This window comes from Xenopus tropicalis, chromosome 5 (assembly GCF_000004195.4).
Source record: "Xenopus tropicalis strain Nigerian chromosome 5, UCB_Xtro_10.0, whole genome shotgun sequence".
Classification (NCBI taxonomy): domain Eukaryota; kingdom Metazoa; phylum Chordata; class Amphibia; order Anura; family Pipidae; genus Xenopus; species Xenopus tropicalis.
In genome coordinates, this window is record NC_030681.2 from 62,211,514 (window position 1) to 62,226,172 (window position 14,659).

Sequence of the window (14,659 nt, forward strand, 5' to 3'; positions counted from 1 at the left end):
CCATTTGTCAGATATGTGAACCACTGAGACAGTTAACACAAAGATTCACTCTGGGAGTGGACAGAAATACAGCAAACAGCTTTTGACTCGGTAAAACAGGGTATTGCAGATGCAGCTACTATCAAATACTATAACCCTTCGCAAACAGTGGTAATACAATGTGATGCCTCGGAAAATGCAGAATGCAAAAAAATGCAAAAAACCGATGCAGGAGAAAGAACCTGTAGCATTTGCAAGCACAGCTCTCATAACTACAGAACGTGGTTATGCTCAGATTGAGAAAGAACCCTTAGCTGTTGTTTTTGGTATGGAGAAGTTCCATCAGGACACATATGGAAGGCACGTAAAAGTGCATTCAGATCATAAGCCTCTGGAGACCATTACAAAGAAGCCTCTAATAAATGCTCCAAAAAGACTGCAGCGCATGCTTCTTAGATTGCAAAAGTATGATTGTGACATTTCCTACTGTCCAGGAAAAGATTTACTAATTGCAGATGCAAACCATCAATGTGTGTGAATATTTGCCAATGAGTAAAGATAGGCTTAAAGAGATACAAACATGCACACAACATGATTCCACAATGCAAATTCTAAATACTACAATTTTACAAGGTTGGGCAAAATATAAACAAATATACCCCTGTTGAAATTTCTCCCTTTTTTCACATCAGAGATGAACTGTCAATACATCAGGGTATCATATTCAAGAGAGAAAGAGTTGTCATACCAGGGAGTCTCAGAAGAGACATTATGGAAAGATTACACTCCTCACATATAGTATAGAAGGGTGTCTACGCCGTGCACGGGAATGTGTTGGCCTGGTATGAATGATCAAATTAAAAAGTTCATCACGCAATGTGAAATATGTGCATCTTGTGGAGACAAGAAGCCGAAGGAAACACTGCAACCCCATGAAATCCCTGACAGACCATGGTCAAAAGTTGGTACTGATTTGTTCACTTGGAATGAAAGAGACTTTCTGATAACAGTTGTTTACTATTCCAATTTCTGGGAAGTAGACTACCTCCAAGACACCAGATCAAAAACAGTAATAAAAAAAACGTAAGACATGGCATTCCAGATATACTGTTTTCTGATAATGCTGCCCAGTTTACTTCAGAGGAGACAATTTAGTAAGAAGTGGGAATTTGAGCACAATACCTCCTCTCCAGGATACCCTCAGAGCAATGGCAATTGCTGAATCTGCAGTGAAAATGGCCAAGAAACTGATGCGAAAAGAAAAACAAGCAGGTACAGATATCTATCTTATGTTATTGGAGTTAAGAAATACACCCACACAAGGCTTGGGCAGTAGTCCAGTTCAGAGACTAATGAGCAGACGCACAACGACTCTCTTACCAATAACTAAACAACTTCTGAAACCAGAACTTTAACATAAAATCCAAACTGAAACTCACTCAAAATCGCCAGGCACAGTACTACAACAAATCAGCAAGAGATCTACCAATTCTTAAGATAAATGATAATGTTTGGGTTCAACCACTTGATAAATATAGCAAGCACTGGCAGAAAGCAAAAGTCATAAAGACCCTAGGACATCGGTCATACCTAGTCAGAACAGAGGAAGGAAAGGTACTGAGAAGGAATCGTAGACATTTAAAGAATACTGGAGAACCTGATGACTGGAAGCCACACAGACCATTTGATAATGATCAAAATTGGCCTTCACCAAAAACTCCAACAGCAGATCAGGTCTGGATCCTTGAATAAAGCCTTTTTGAAGTTTTACAACCGCTGTCCTGGAGTCAGCATGCCAGTGATTTTTCTACGCAAGAAAATGGACAGCCCACAACAGACAATGATTTGCATGTCTCCGAAGTGCCACATTCGTCTAAAGAAATAGCGTATGTGTCAATAGCTGGGAGAATGTGCAGAAAGCCAGCCGACCTCAAGGATTATATATAACTGGCCACAACATAGTGTTATACGTTAAGCACTGTTGTTATGTACAATGTTTGCAGTTATAAATTTTTGTTTTCTTTAAAAGAGAAAATATGTAGCAATATGTGTTAGATTTAGCCACTAGAGGTCTCACTCTTTTTAGACCTGGGTACAAGTTAGCTAACAGAGACTTGTTGGTAGCTGCAGAGAGTGTGTTCAGCAGTAACGGCTTCTGTTAGAATCATCAAATAAAGTTTGATCCTGAGATTGTGTCACCATGATTTGGCAACCTATCTTAACAGTACCCTTAAAACTGTGTTACATGGGTAAGTCACTGATCTACTTTTAATTTGGGGACCCAGCCACTTTCTATGAAGCTTCCTATTCCAATATCCGCTACATTATTCTGCAGTGGGCTTCACAAATTTATGGCATACTCCATACTCTAACTTTGCAGCTGGCATCCAGCCTACTACTATGGATGTTCGCAATAGTACAGGGGGCTGGATACCCTCCTTCCTCCGGTGCCAGTTACTGCCACAAGTGTGTCATTGACATAATTACACCTCTGCAGGCCAGCAGCAAAGCACTATATAAAACTGAATACATGGGCCTTAAATGGTAACCCTTCGCTCCTAGTAATATATGTCTTTGCAAAAATCATGCAGCCACAGGGATCATATGCTTATTTTATGGGCCACCGGACAAGATAAACCTAGCCTAGCTGTTTTGAAACTCACTGTTTGCAGAGGAAACTGTGGTTAAATACTCTCTGTACAATATATTAGCATGAACTAGGCATACCAGCATAGATGTGTTGGCGTCCAGATTGACATCCTGGCATTGGATACACTACCTTGACTGAGCTAGTTTCGGCCCCCACTGGGCTTTAGCTTCTGTGTTACTGTTTAGGTGGTATGCTTGAAACCACTGACCACAAACTAACTCTAGACAAGTCACTAACACTCAGTGGTATGTTAATCCCTCTCTGGCACCAGGGCACATTGCTACTCAGGTACAGTACAATTTAACTGCCAACATGGGATGGTAACCGATACAGCTGTTGGTTACCCTCCCTGGAGGGAGGTGGACAGTGTGGGTATGAGTTTCAGTGGATTATTTTATCTTATTTTTACTTTTTCCTATTCTACTTTCTATAACCGATTGTACAGCGCTGCGGAATATGTTGGCGCTTTATAAATAAATGTTAATAATATAATGGTACTTACTTTATCTGTTCTTCAGCAATCTAAAACATGGTTTGCAAGGTACCATATTAACTGGTCTGCAACATCACCCCTTACTGCATGATTGCCCTACACTACCTTTAATGTGAAACATGGCTATTATTAATACCATACCATATATACATGACTGAACAGATGGAAGACAATCAATTGCTTCCGAGCCAAGCTTAAAGAAATCTAAGAAAAAACTAAGCTGACTAGGGAAAGGCTCCTATATTCCAATTACAGGGTATTTGATTAAGGTGACAATGCTGGAAACCTCTTACACCCCCCACCCACCCAGCTACTATTAGAGACACACAAACTTTAAAGGAGAATGCAAGTTAAAATTTAAAAAGCATACTGCCCAATAGTCCTCCTATTGTTAGTAAAAAAATGCCGCACTTTTGGCTCGCCTAATCAAATATTTACTTTAGTCACACTTACTTCACATTTTCTGTTTTCTTGAACAGGCAGCCATCTTTAAAAAGGTATTCTCCCTTCCTTTCCCTCCTTGCTTCTGCACATGTCTTTCATCCCCCCGCCCCCCTGGCAGATCCGCTTCTGAGCATCTCTTTGGGCATCTCTCTGGGCATGTGGACAGGAGACAGGATCAAGTTACACACATGTGCACACACTACAGGAAGGGGAGAGAGATTTCAGTGATCTCACTGTAGTCTTCACACTGCTGTAGGCTGCCAGCACCATATCTCGGAGAAGCAAGCAGGGATATGGGAATTTAGATACAGTGGTGTGAAAAACTATTTGCCCTCTTCCTGATTTCTTATTCTTTTGCATGTTTGTCACACTTAAATGTTTCTGCTCATCAAAAACCATTAACTATTAGTCAAAGATAACATAATTGAACACAAAATGCAGTTTTTAAATGAAGGTTTACGTTATTAAGGGAGAAAAAAAACTCCAAATCTACATGGCCCTGTGTGAAAAAGTGATTGCCCCCCTTGTTAAAAAATAACTTAACTGTGGTTTATCACACCTGAGTTCAATTTCTGTAGTCACCCCCAGGCCTGATTACTGCCACACCTGTTTCAATCAAGAAATCACTTAAATAGGAGCTACCTGACACAGAGAAGTAGACCAAAAGCACCTCAAAAGCTAGACATCATGCCAAGATCCAAAGAAATTCAGGAACAAATGAGAACAAAAGTAATTGAGATCTATCAGTCTGGTAAAGGTTATAAAGCCATATCTAAAGCTCTGGGACTCCAGCGAACCACAGTGAGAGCCATTATCCACAAATGGCAAAAACATGGAACAGTGGGGAACCTTCCCAAGAGTGGCCGGCCGACCAAAATTACCCCAAGAGCGCAGAGACAACTCATCCGAGAGGCCACAAAAGACCCCAGGACAACATCTAAAGAACTGCAGGCCTCACTTGCATCAATTAAGGTCAGTGTTCACGACTCCACCATAAGAAAGAGACTGGGCAAAAACGGCCTGCATGGCAGATTTCCAAGGCGCAAACCACTTTTAAGCAAAAAGAATATTATGGCTCATCTCAATTTTGCTAAAAAACATCTCAATGATTGCCAAGACTTTTGGGAAAATACCTTGTGGACCGACGAGACAAAAGTTGAACTTTTTGGAAGGTGCGTGTCCCGTTACATCTGGCGTAAAAGTAACACATCATTTCAGAAAAAGAACATCATACCAACAGTAAAATATGGTAGTGGTAGTGTGATGGTCTGGGGTTGTTTTGCTGTTTCAGGACCTGGAAGGCTTGCTGTGATAGATGGAACCATGAATTCTACTGTCTACCAAAAAATCCTGAAGGAGAATGTTCTGTTCCATCTGTTCGTCAACTCAAGCTGAAGCGATCTTGGGTGCTGCAGCAGGACAATGACCCAAAACACACCAGCAAATCCACCTCTGAATGGCTGAAGAAAAACAAAATGAAGACTTTGGAGTGGCCTAGTCAAAGTCCTGACCTGAATCCTATTGAGATGTTGTGGCATGACCTTAAAAAGGCGGTTCATGCTAGAAAACCCTCAAATAAAGCTGAATTACAACAATTCTGAAAAGATGAGTAGGCCAAAATTCCTTCAGAGCGCTGTAAAAGACTCGTTGCAAGTTATGGCAAACGCTTGATTGCAGTTATTGCTGCTAAGGGTGGCCCAACCAGTTATTAGGTCTGGGGTTCAATTACTTTTTCACACAGGGCCATGTAGGTTTGGATTTTTTTTCTCCCTAAATAATAAAAACCCTCATTTAAAAACTGCATTTTGTGTTTACTTGTGTTATCTTTGACTAATAGTTAAATGTGTTTGATGATCAGAAACATTTTGTGTGACAAACATGCAAAAGAATAAGAAATCAGGAAGGGGGCAAATAGTTTTTCACACCACTGTATGAAGTACATAAAAAGGAATGCCTTTAGACTTACTTTTAATTTATATTAACCTTTCCTTGTCCTTTAATTCAGAAAATTAGGGACTCAGGGGGGAAACTTGGTTACTACCCCGTTTTGTATAGTTTTGCTTCATTTTATAAAGCACTTCATAGTTCCAAAACCACACTACTGGACAGCTGTCTCAGTTCTTAGATACCATAGTTTTTTCCTGTATAACACCTGAGGAGACTTATTACTAGTGATGAGCTAATTTTTTCGCCAGGCATGGATTCGCAGCGAATGTCCACATTTCGCCATTCGCGAATTTCCTTGCCGTTTCGCAAATTTTATGGCGAAACGGGACAGATTCACTCATCACTACTTATTACCTAGGTCGCTCTAGATCACAGAGACAGAAGTGGCGGAAGCAATAGCTGTACTTCCACCCGGTACAAACCATGGAACCATAGGCGGAGGGTGCCTTTTTTTTGTTTGGGGAGGCTAAAGATGGGCCATACATAGACTGACCTAAAGCTAATGTAAGACTTAGTGGATTTGCTGCTGGTATAAAAAATGAACCTCCCAACTACCTCTTGCCATTCCCACTGACTTCCAAGGATTCTGTACAAAAGTGCGGGGGGTGCTTTTTTTTACCCTAAAATGCTTAGGATGTAAAAGTATTCATACGTGCACTTCTGTGAGGGGATCTGCAAACATTTGTGTTTGGGATCAGTTAGCTTAAAGGGGTCGTTCACCTTTAAATTCACTTTTATTTTTAATGGTTTTTCAGTTATTTAGCTTTTGTTCAGCAGCTCTCCATTTGGTAATTTAACAGCTATCTGGTTGCTAGGGTCTTATTTACCCTAGAAACCAAGTAGTGGTTTAAACAAGAGATTGGAATATGAATAGTTAAGGGGCCTACATGAAAAAATAAGTAATAAAAAATGATGATAAAAATAAAATTTTAGCCTCGCAGAGCAATAATTTTTGGCCCCCATTTGAAATCTGGAAAAAGGCAGAAGAGAAAGGCAAATTATTCAAGAACTATAAAAAAAAAATTAATTAGGAAGACCAATTGCAAAGTTGCTAGGAATAGGCCATTTTATAACATACTAAAAGTTAACTTAAAAGTGAACCACCCTTTTAGATGTGTTCATGTTAGTTTTATAGCAAGAAAGGCAGTGGGTACTGACACCCCAGGCACGTTATATACAGTGAGACGCAGTCTGTATTTACAAAACCAGCACATTATATACAGTGAGATGCAGTCTGTATTTACAAAACCAGCACATTATATACAGTGAGATGCAGTCTGTATTTACAAAACCAGCACATTATATACAGTGAGATACAGTAGGTACTGATAGCAGATATTCAGGCCCTGGCACTATAACACGGGCACGGATACACAACATTGGCTCCACTGTAACTAACTAGAAATGAACAAAACAATGACAAAAATAAAAAAAACAACAAATATATAAAAGCACAATGAGCTTTTTCAGAGGGAAAAAGTTAACTTACCCTCCATCTGTTAGGGTAGGGGATAGATTTAATGTAGGCTAGGGATTCAGCCTTTAGAACTGTTTAGTACCTGTGGGAGTGGGATGAAAACTGCAGCAAAAGTTCAGAGTTGGTTCTCAGGTAAAATTACAGCCTGCAGATTCTTCTTTTCAGTCTTCATTTCTGCACTGCCTTTAGTTTGTAATATCTCCCAAGCCCTGACTGCATCTGTGCTTTGATTGGTCAATTTTACTGTCTGTTAAAAAAGCTGTGCTCTGATTGGAGAATCCACAAGAAGAAAGATCCAATCAGAGCACAGCAGAACCAGAGCTTGCAGGAACAAAAGATTTCCAGGACAGTGCAGAAACGGAGTGAGGGTTTTTTTTTTAATGTGCCAAGCAGGTTTGGGGAGGCCTATGTATGGAACAGACTGTTTTCCTGTAGCCTGGTATAACTTGGCATGGCAACCTTTCATCATCATTTTATACTGCGTTAATAGTCCTGATCTTTAAAGATGGCAAAGAAAGTGACTGCTCAAGGCAGAATTAACGGTTTGCTCAGTCCCCGCTTGACCTGATTTCAAAATTTAGGAATACTGAGCTAGTCTATAATTTAGAAAAGTTCAAAACACCAGCACATCCTTACCTCCTCCAGAAAATTTTCCACTTGGTGCACGGCCGAGAGAGCCGGCACAGTGTAGCACCCCGGGTAAAACTCCCCACATCATGTCTTTTGCTGATATTGCTGCTATTACGGAGCAGAAAGCTGAAACCTTTGGTTACACTGAAGCAGAGAGGAGAAGAATTTTAAACTCCTCACAGAATTTACCTTTAATTGCTACAACTAGTGAAAGCGACATTTTTAAGAAGACCAGCTGAAGCGTCGAGAGACAGCATGGATGCTTCACTCTTCTTCCCTTACAGAATATGTAAAAGCACAGAGGATACCGCGGGGTCTACGTGTTTCCCTAAGGCCGGTGTTTTTAAAAGATGACCGTGAATTTCTAAACAAATGGCAAGGTATCCTGAATCGTTGTAGCCTTGATTTACTCACCTTAACTATTTAGCAGCTGCAGAGTGGTCTGAAAGATCTTAAACAGCAAATCTATAAGGTAGAGGAGGAGCTGAAGGCTACCGGGGGGAGAGAGACCGTTGACAAACTGCAGGAACTGGACCGGAGGATCGAGACGCTGCAACAAGAGATCATCCAGAGTAAGTTGCGCAAATTCCGCAGAGACACGCGAGATTACGAGCGGGGAGAGGTCTACACGTGGAGGGAGTCATGGAAGCAACAGCGCAGACCCTGGCGTTCCCCAGCCGCATCTAGCGAGTCTTTAACTCGGCAGCCAGTGGGTGAACAAAGCCAGTCCCCGGCTTCCTCTTCTTCTCAGTCCTCTGCGGGGTCTTTTTTATCCAAGGATCATCGCAGCCGAAGAAGAATAAACGAAAGACACGGAGGGGGCGCAGAACTACAACTCACTCAGCAATGGAACAAGCTCCAGAAACTGGTAAGGGGGAATTGGTAAATATATTTAATCTTTCAGCCTATGAACTTAGCTCTAATGTACTGTCGGTGTTGAATAGAGGTTTGAACTTTGTTCCGGTTTATTCTAATGCACCACTCAAATTTGTGATTGATTTGTTTAAATTTGTTAGATCTTTAAAATTGAAGGTTTATTTTGCTGATAGACCCGGTACTACTACTAAGAAAAGTGAGGAGCAAGCACAATTGAGACAGAAATTGTCTAAAAAAAATTGCTTTAATCCCCCAGGAAATTATTCGGTGATTGATGCCTTTGAAGTGGAAAGTGGAAAAAAGCTTAAGTACTAAACATTTTAAATCTTCTAACATTTCCTTTCCTGAGAGAAAGGATTTACAGACTTTAAAGAATAATACTTCCATTTATATCACAAAGGCGGATAAAGGATAAATAGATCTGATTATGAAATTGAAGCCCATCGCCAATTGGATAACCCTCTTCATTATGAAAAACTAAATACTGACCCTACCGTTAGGTTTAAAACAGAGTTAAGCATATATCTAAATGCAGCGGTTATGAAGGGAATAATTTCAGAGGATTTATATAATTTGCTTTTGGTTGACCATCCGAATATTCCATATATTTATTTTCTTCCAAAAATCCATAAGAGTATTGTAGATCCTCCAGGAAGACCCATAGTGTCCAACATAGGGTCCCTTTTTCAACCACTAGCTTGTTATGTTGATATGGCCTTACAAGAACTAACACCATTCCTAACGCACTGTTTGTGGGATACTACCCAATTAATTATAAACCTTCAGTCCCCATGGTTACGGAAAAGGGAAGAGGAAATGAATCGTTTAAAAAACCTGGAAAAGTAAAAAGAGAAACGACACTAGCTAGACATTTCTTTGAATATGGCCATCAGGTTTCGCAACTTAGGTGGCAAGTATTGGAACAGGTTAAAGGAAGGGAAGTGTGTGATATAAAAAGACATTTATTGCAAAGGGAATGCTACTGGATTTGGGCCCTAAAAACAAAATATCCTAGAGGATTAAAATGAAGAGTGCATCATGTCTTGCTTTTTATGAAATGCGCTAGTAGTTTGTTCTAGTGAATTATACCTATAAATTATTTTTCCCTGCAGATAATTTATTATACAGGTGAGGAAGCATGCAGAGCTGCAGTGACAGGGATTCATTCATTTCTTGAATGAGTTTAAATTTCGATCTGGTAATTTTTTGTAACCTCTGGTAACAAAACTTAGGTTCTGTAGTTAGGATACATTGTATAGGGTCACAAGGTGAAATGAGACTATGTAATATTATTGCATAGGTCACATGGCTAATTGTGACTTTGTAACAACTATGAGGATAAGGGACACAGAAAACTATGTAAGGGGATAATGTTTTTAAGTAAGATTTATGGAACTTGTTTTTATGTTTTTTTATGTATTAATTTTGCAGATCCAATTACACTGTTTGAATTGTGCCCTGTTTATGGAGGTTTCACTTATGGACATAGGATATTGGAAAGTATTGTGATTCATGTATAACACTGTTTATTATGACCCTTGTGAACTTTGTATTGCACAAAATTCATTATAACCGTAGTTTATCTAATGGCCAAAAAGCAATTAAAGGAGCAATATTCATTCAAGCCCCTAGAAGACAATGGGCCTGATTCACTAAAGTCCGAAATAAGGAGTGCTATTTATAGCATGCGTTAAAAATCTTATCACTTCTTATTTTTTGCTCGATTCACTAAAAGGACACTTGTCATAATTAAGAAGCGATGTTCTTGGCGTTATTTATCTTGTGACGACATATTTTCAAGCAATATATTACGCAGCGCACAACATATTACGCAGCACGTTGCTTGAAAATATGTAGTCGCAAGATAAATAACGCCAAGAACATCACTTCTTAATTATGACAAGTGTCCTTTTAGTGAATCGAGCGAAAAATAAGAAGTGATAAGATTTTTAACGCATGCTATAAATAGCACTCCTTATTTCGGACTTTAGTGAATCGGGCCCAATATGTCTAATTTCTTTATCCAAAATGTTTCACGCTGAAGGAGTAATCTAGATCGATCCCCCTCCCCGCGTCTGGGCATGGGTACATGATCTATAGCTATCTATCTAAATGTGGGCAATCTATGGCCACACTCGAGAAAACGTTTAGCCACTGGTTTAGTAGTTTTATTATCACGATAAGCTGTATTTATTGCCGATCTATGTGCATCCATCCGTAATCGTAACGTCAAATCAGTCTTTCCCACATATGAAAGACCACAGGGGCACGTGATTAAATATATTACATGTGTAGTAGTGCAAGAAATATGATGTCTAATCTTAAAGCGCTTCCCCGTGTGGGGATGCAAAAATCTACCCCCCGGGGTCATATACCGACAAGACGTACACGAGGGGCATCTAAAAAAAACCATTTTGTTATTATTCAACCATGTTGTAGGGCCTTTTTCCGGGGCATAACTTGAAACCGGATCACTGACCACCAAGAGGTCCCTCAAATTCTTCCCTCTACGGTATCCAACAATAGGAGGATTCGGACATAGTTTACCTAAGGTCTCATCAGCCTTGATAATAGCCCAATTCACACGTAAAACTTTACCTAAACTGTGTGTTACATCATTATATTGCGTGGAGAAGATTAAACTTGTATTTTCCTTATCTCTATGTGTTCTGCTCACAACCTCCCTTGCTTTCTCCATAGTAGTATCCAGAACCCGCTGACTATAGCCACGCTGCAAAAAACGGACCCTCATCTCTATTAATTGTTCTTCACAGATTGCAGGGTTAGAGTTATTACGCAACACCCTGCAGAACTGCGATACCGGGATAGAACGTTTCAGGGCAGGTGCATGCACACTGGTAACATGTAATAAAGAATTTTGATCGGCCTTTCGGAACAATGAATATTCAATACCTGTCTCACCGACCTTAAGATGTCTATCCAAAAATTGCACCTCACTCCCACATGAAACTGTGAACTTAATCTCCTCAGTACAAGAATTCAATTCATCTACCATTGCCAAAAGTTAAATTTTGGTGCCAAGCCATAATATACAGATATCGTCAATAAATCTCTTATATAGCAGCATCTTCCGACCATACTTTGGAAGGATATACTTACTCTCGAATTGATGCATAAAGAGATTTGCGTATACGGGCGCCATCGAAGCCCCCATCGCCGTGCCCATCAGCTGTTGATAAAAATATTACTCAAAGCGAAAATAATTGAATTTTTGACATAACTCCAGTAAATCCAAAACAAACTGCACTGGTGGTCCTGAGTAGTCACTGAAACTTTCCAATGACATCCTAACAGCTGCTAAGCCCTCAGCATGTGGGATGCTGGTATAGAGGCTAACCACATCAATGATTGCAAGCACCACATCATTACCCAATGGAAATATAAGGCCTTTTATACAATTCAAAAAATGTGGAGTATCACGTAGATATGAAAAAGTTGACTGCACCACCGGTTGAAGAACCTGATCTAAATACACGCCCACTGGATGTAACAAACCATCTCTTGCCGACACTATCGGTCTCCCCGGTGGTGCAGTTAAACTTTTATGAATTTTTGGCAACGTATAGAGTACCGGGCATTTGGGATGTATTAATGTCAAATAATCAAAAAGAGTCTGGGAAATCCACTTATTATTCAAAGCCGATGCCAATACTTTATCATTTCTAGACTTAAAACCCCATACAGGGTCCCCGTCGAGCTTTTTATAAACTTTAATATCTAAAAGTTGACCCAAAATTTCACTTCTGTAATCGGAATAATTCAATAATACAATGTCACCCCCCTTATCAGCTGGGCGGACAATCAAAGACGTAGCATTATGTAAAGTGTCAATAGCGAATCGTTCAGAGTGAGACAAATTATTTCTTCGTGCATGTGCAGGGGTACCACCCAGGCCAATGTCTTTCTCAATTGCATTTTTAAAACAGCAGCATTAAGTGTCGGTGGACAAAACTGGCTCTTTAATTTCAGTGTATCTCCGCCCAAACCAGAATCCATAGTCCCAGATCCAAAATGTTCAATGTCTTAACAAAACGAAAAAGATCAATGTCCCACTGGAACTTATCAAAACCAGATGTTGGCACAAAAGTTAACCCCTTTCGCAATAAAGATAATTCTGCACCCGATAACGTATGGGCAGATAAGTTAAATATCTGGGTAGTCATCAGCGGCGGGGTCTGCCTCTTCTTCCCCCGCCGTGTGGGGAACCTCTTGCGCTTAAATCTGGAGGGGGTAACGGGGGCCCGTGTGGTCACCCTCTCGTTCTCTAAAAAATCAGACTGAGCGGATAGCTCAGTAGCATTGGTTTTACTCACCCCTTGGGTTTTCACAGAAGTACTAGGCACCCCCTCATCAGGATCAGAGTCCCCAGAACTAGTGTCCACAGTGATCAACAGTCGTGCATATGCACGCTGCTCACGCAATCGTCTCCTAGGTGCTTTAAAGTGTTGCGCCTTCTCTCCACTCAGCCAACGGTAAACATTATGTGACGAATAGTCTTCGTTCACCCTCCCTTTCTCAGGTCCCGATGGGGACCGAAACGTTACGTCGGCTGTTTATGCTACTTTGAATATATGTTTTGATTTTTCACAAGAAATCCCGGAGTTGCTGGTCTTTTTTTATACTATTGGAACCCTTTACCGAGCACCCGAGGTATGTTATGTAGCGGTGTGCCATCCTTTGTGTGTATATATATATATCAGGAACGGGACTTGGTACCAGACTGTTTAGAAAACCTACTGACCGCAACTCAATACTTCACGCCTCAAGCCACCACCCTCCAGCCACCATCAGAGGTATCCCCTTTTCCCAATTCTTACGGGTCATTAGGAATAACAGTTCGCCCGATACAGCTCAAGTACAGCTAGGTGAAATGTATGACAGATTCCTGCAACGGGGCTACACCGATACCCAATTGAATGAACAACTACACAGAGCCCTTCAGTACACGCAGGACAAACTACTACATGACAAGCACTCTATAAAAACCCAACAGATTCCTCTAATTTTCACTACAACCTACAATTCTGCTTCATCAAATCTTTCCAAAAGCGTTCAAAGAAACTGGCCAATGATTAGCCAGGATGAGACTTTATCTTTACATTTAGCCAACAAACCCATGATGGGCTACAAAAGGAACAGCAGCCTGAGGGACTTGCTGGTAAAAACAGACTTCAAAGGGAGTCCTACCACCCATACTAACTGGCTTTCCACTAATAAAAAACTGGGCTGTTATAAATGCCCGGACTGTGTAACCTGCAGATGTTTGCTTACAGGACCTGACTTCCCCCACCCATACACTGGAAAGAGATTCAAAATTAACCACAGACTAACGTGCACCTCAGTTTATGTGATATACATTATTACCTGCCCATGCGGACTATATTATGTAGGTAAAACCATCACCACACTACGTGAACGGATCGGTAATCACCGCTCGGCTGTCAGCAAAGCATTGAAGGAAGGGAAAGCGGACCAACCAGTGGCCAGGCATTTTCTCCGTATGAAGCATTCTCTTCCCACCTTCAAGTGCATGGCAATTGACTACCAACCCCCCCTATCACGAGGAGGGAATAGGGACCAAGCACTTCTCCAAAAGGAATCAAGGTGGATCTATAAATTGGACTGTGTGAGTCCCAGAGGACTGAATGAGACTTTGCCATTGGGCTGCTTTATATAATGTACTTCATTCTACCCCCACACAGCTTTCTGTATCAAGAACAACGTGTTACTATGTATGTGTTACAACGAACTGCTACAACGGTTGCACTGCTGTATGCAACCTTTGATGTTTCAATTTTCAGTCTTATTGTTTCTCTTTTCTTCTCTTTCAAACAATGTGTACTCCCCGGTGTCATTGGCCCCTATGTTGTAAATGCCCTTCCGTAGAATGAAGCCTTGGGTAGCAGGAGTACCCCTAGGACCAAGTGGGGTGAGACTTATGCGTATAAGGACCCCCGACCAGCAGTTTCCAGCTAGAAAGAAGGCGCCCCGCGTGGGGCTAATTCTCACCAGGACAGGCGCTACCAATACGGGACAACTAACTACCCCTGCTGGCATGGCGCTCTCGTGCTCTGTGTTGCCCACTAAACTTTTGTTTCGGACCATATCGGTGGAGTGCACCCCCCTGGTTATAACCAGCCGA

The 14,659-nt window shown here is 40.9% G+C and overlaps 1 protein-coding gene across 9 annotated transcripts in view; it reads right to left on the reverse strand.

Moving 5' to 3' along the window:
• Nucleotides 1-14,659, reverse strand: part of nhsl1 (NHS like 1) — a 185,396-nt gene that overhangs the window by 11,931 nt on the left and 158,806 nt on the right. The window contains exon 8 of one of the 9 annotated variants that reach the window (XM_012962807.3): nt 3,647-3,716. In XM_012962807.3, the coding sequence (XP_012818261.1) occupies nt 3,662-3,716 (55 nt within the window). In that variant the 3' untranslated portion in view covers nt 3,647-3,661. 9 annotated transcript variants of the gene reach the window in all.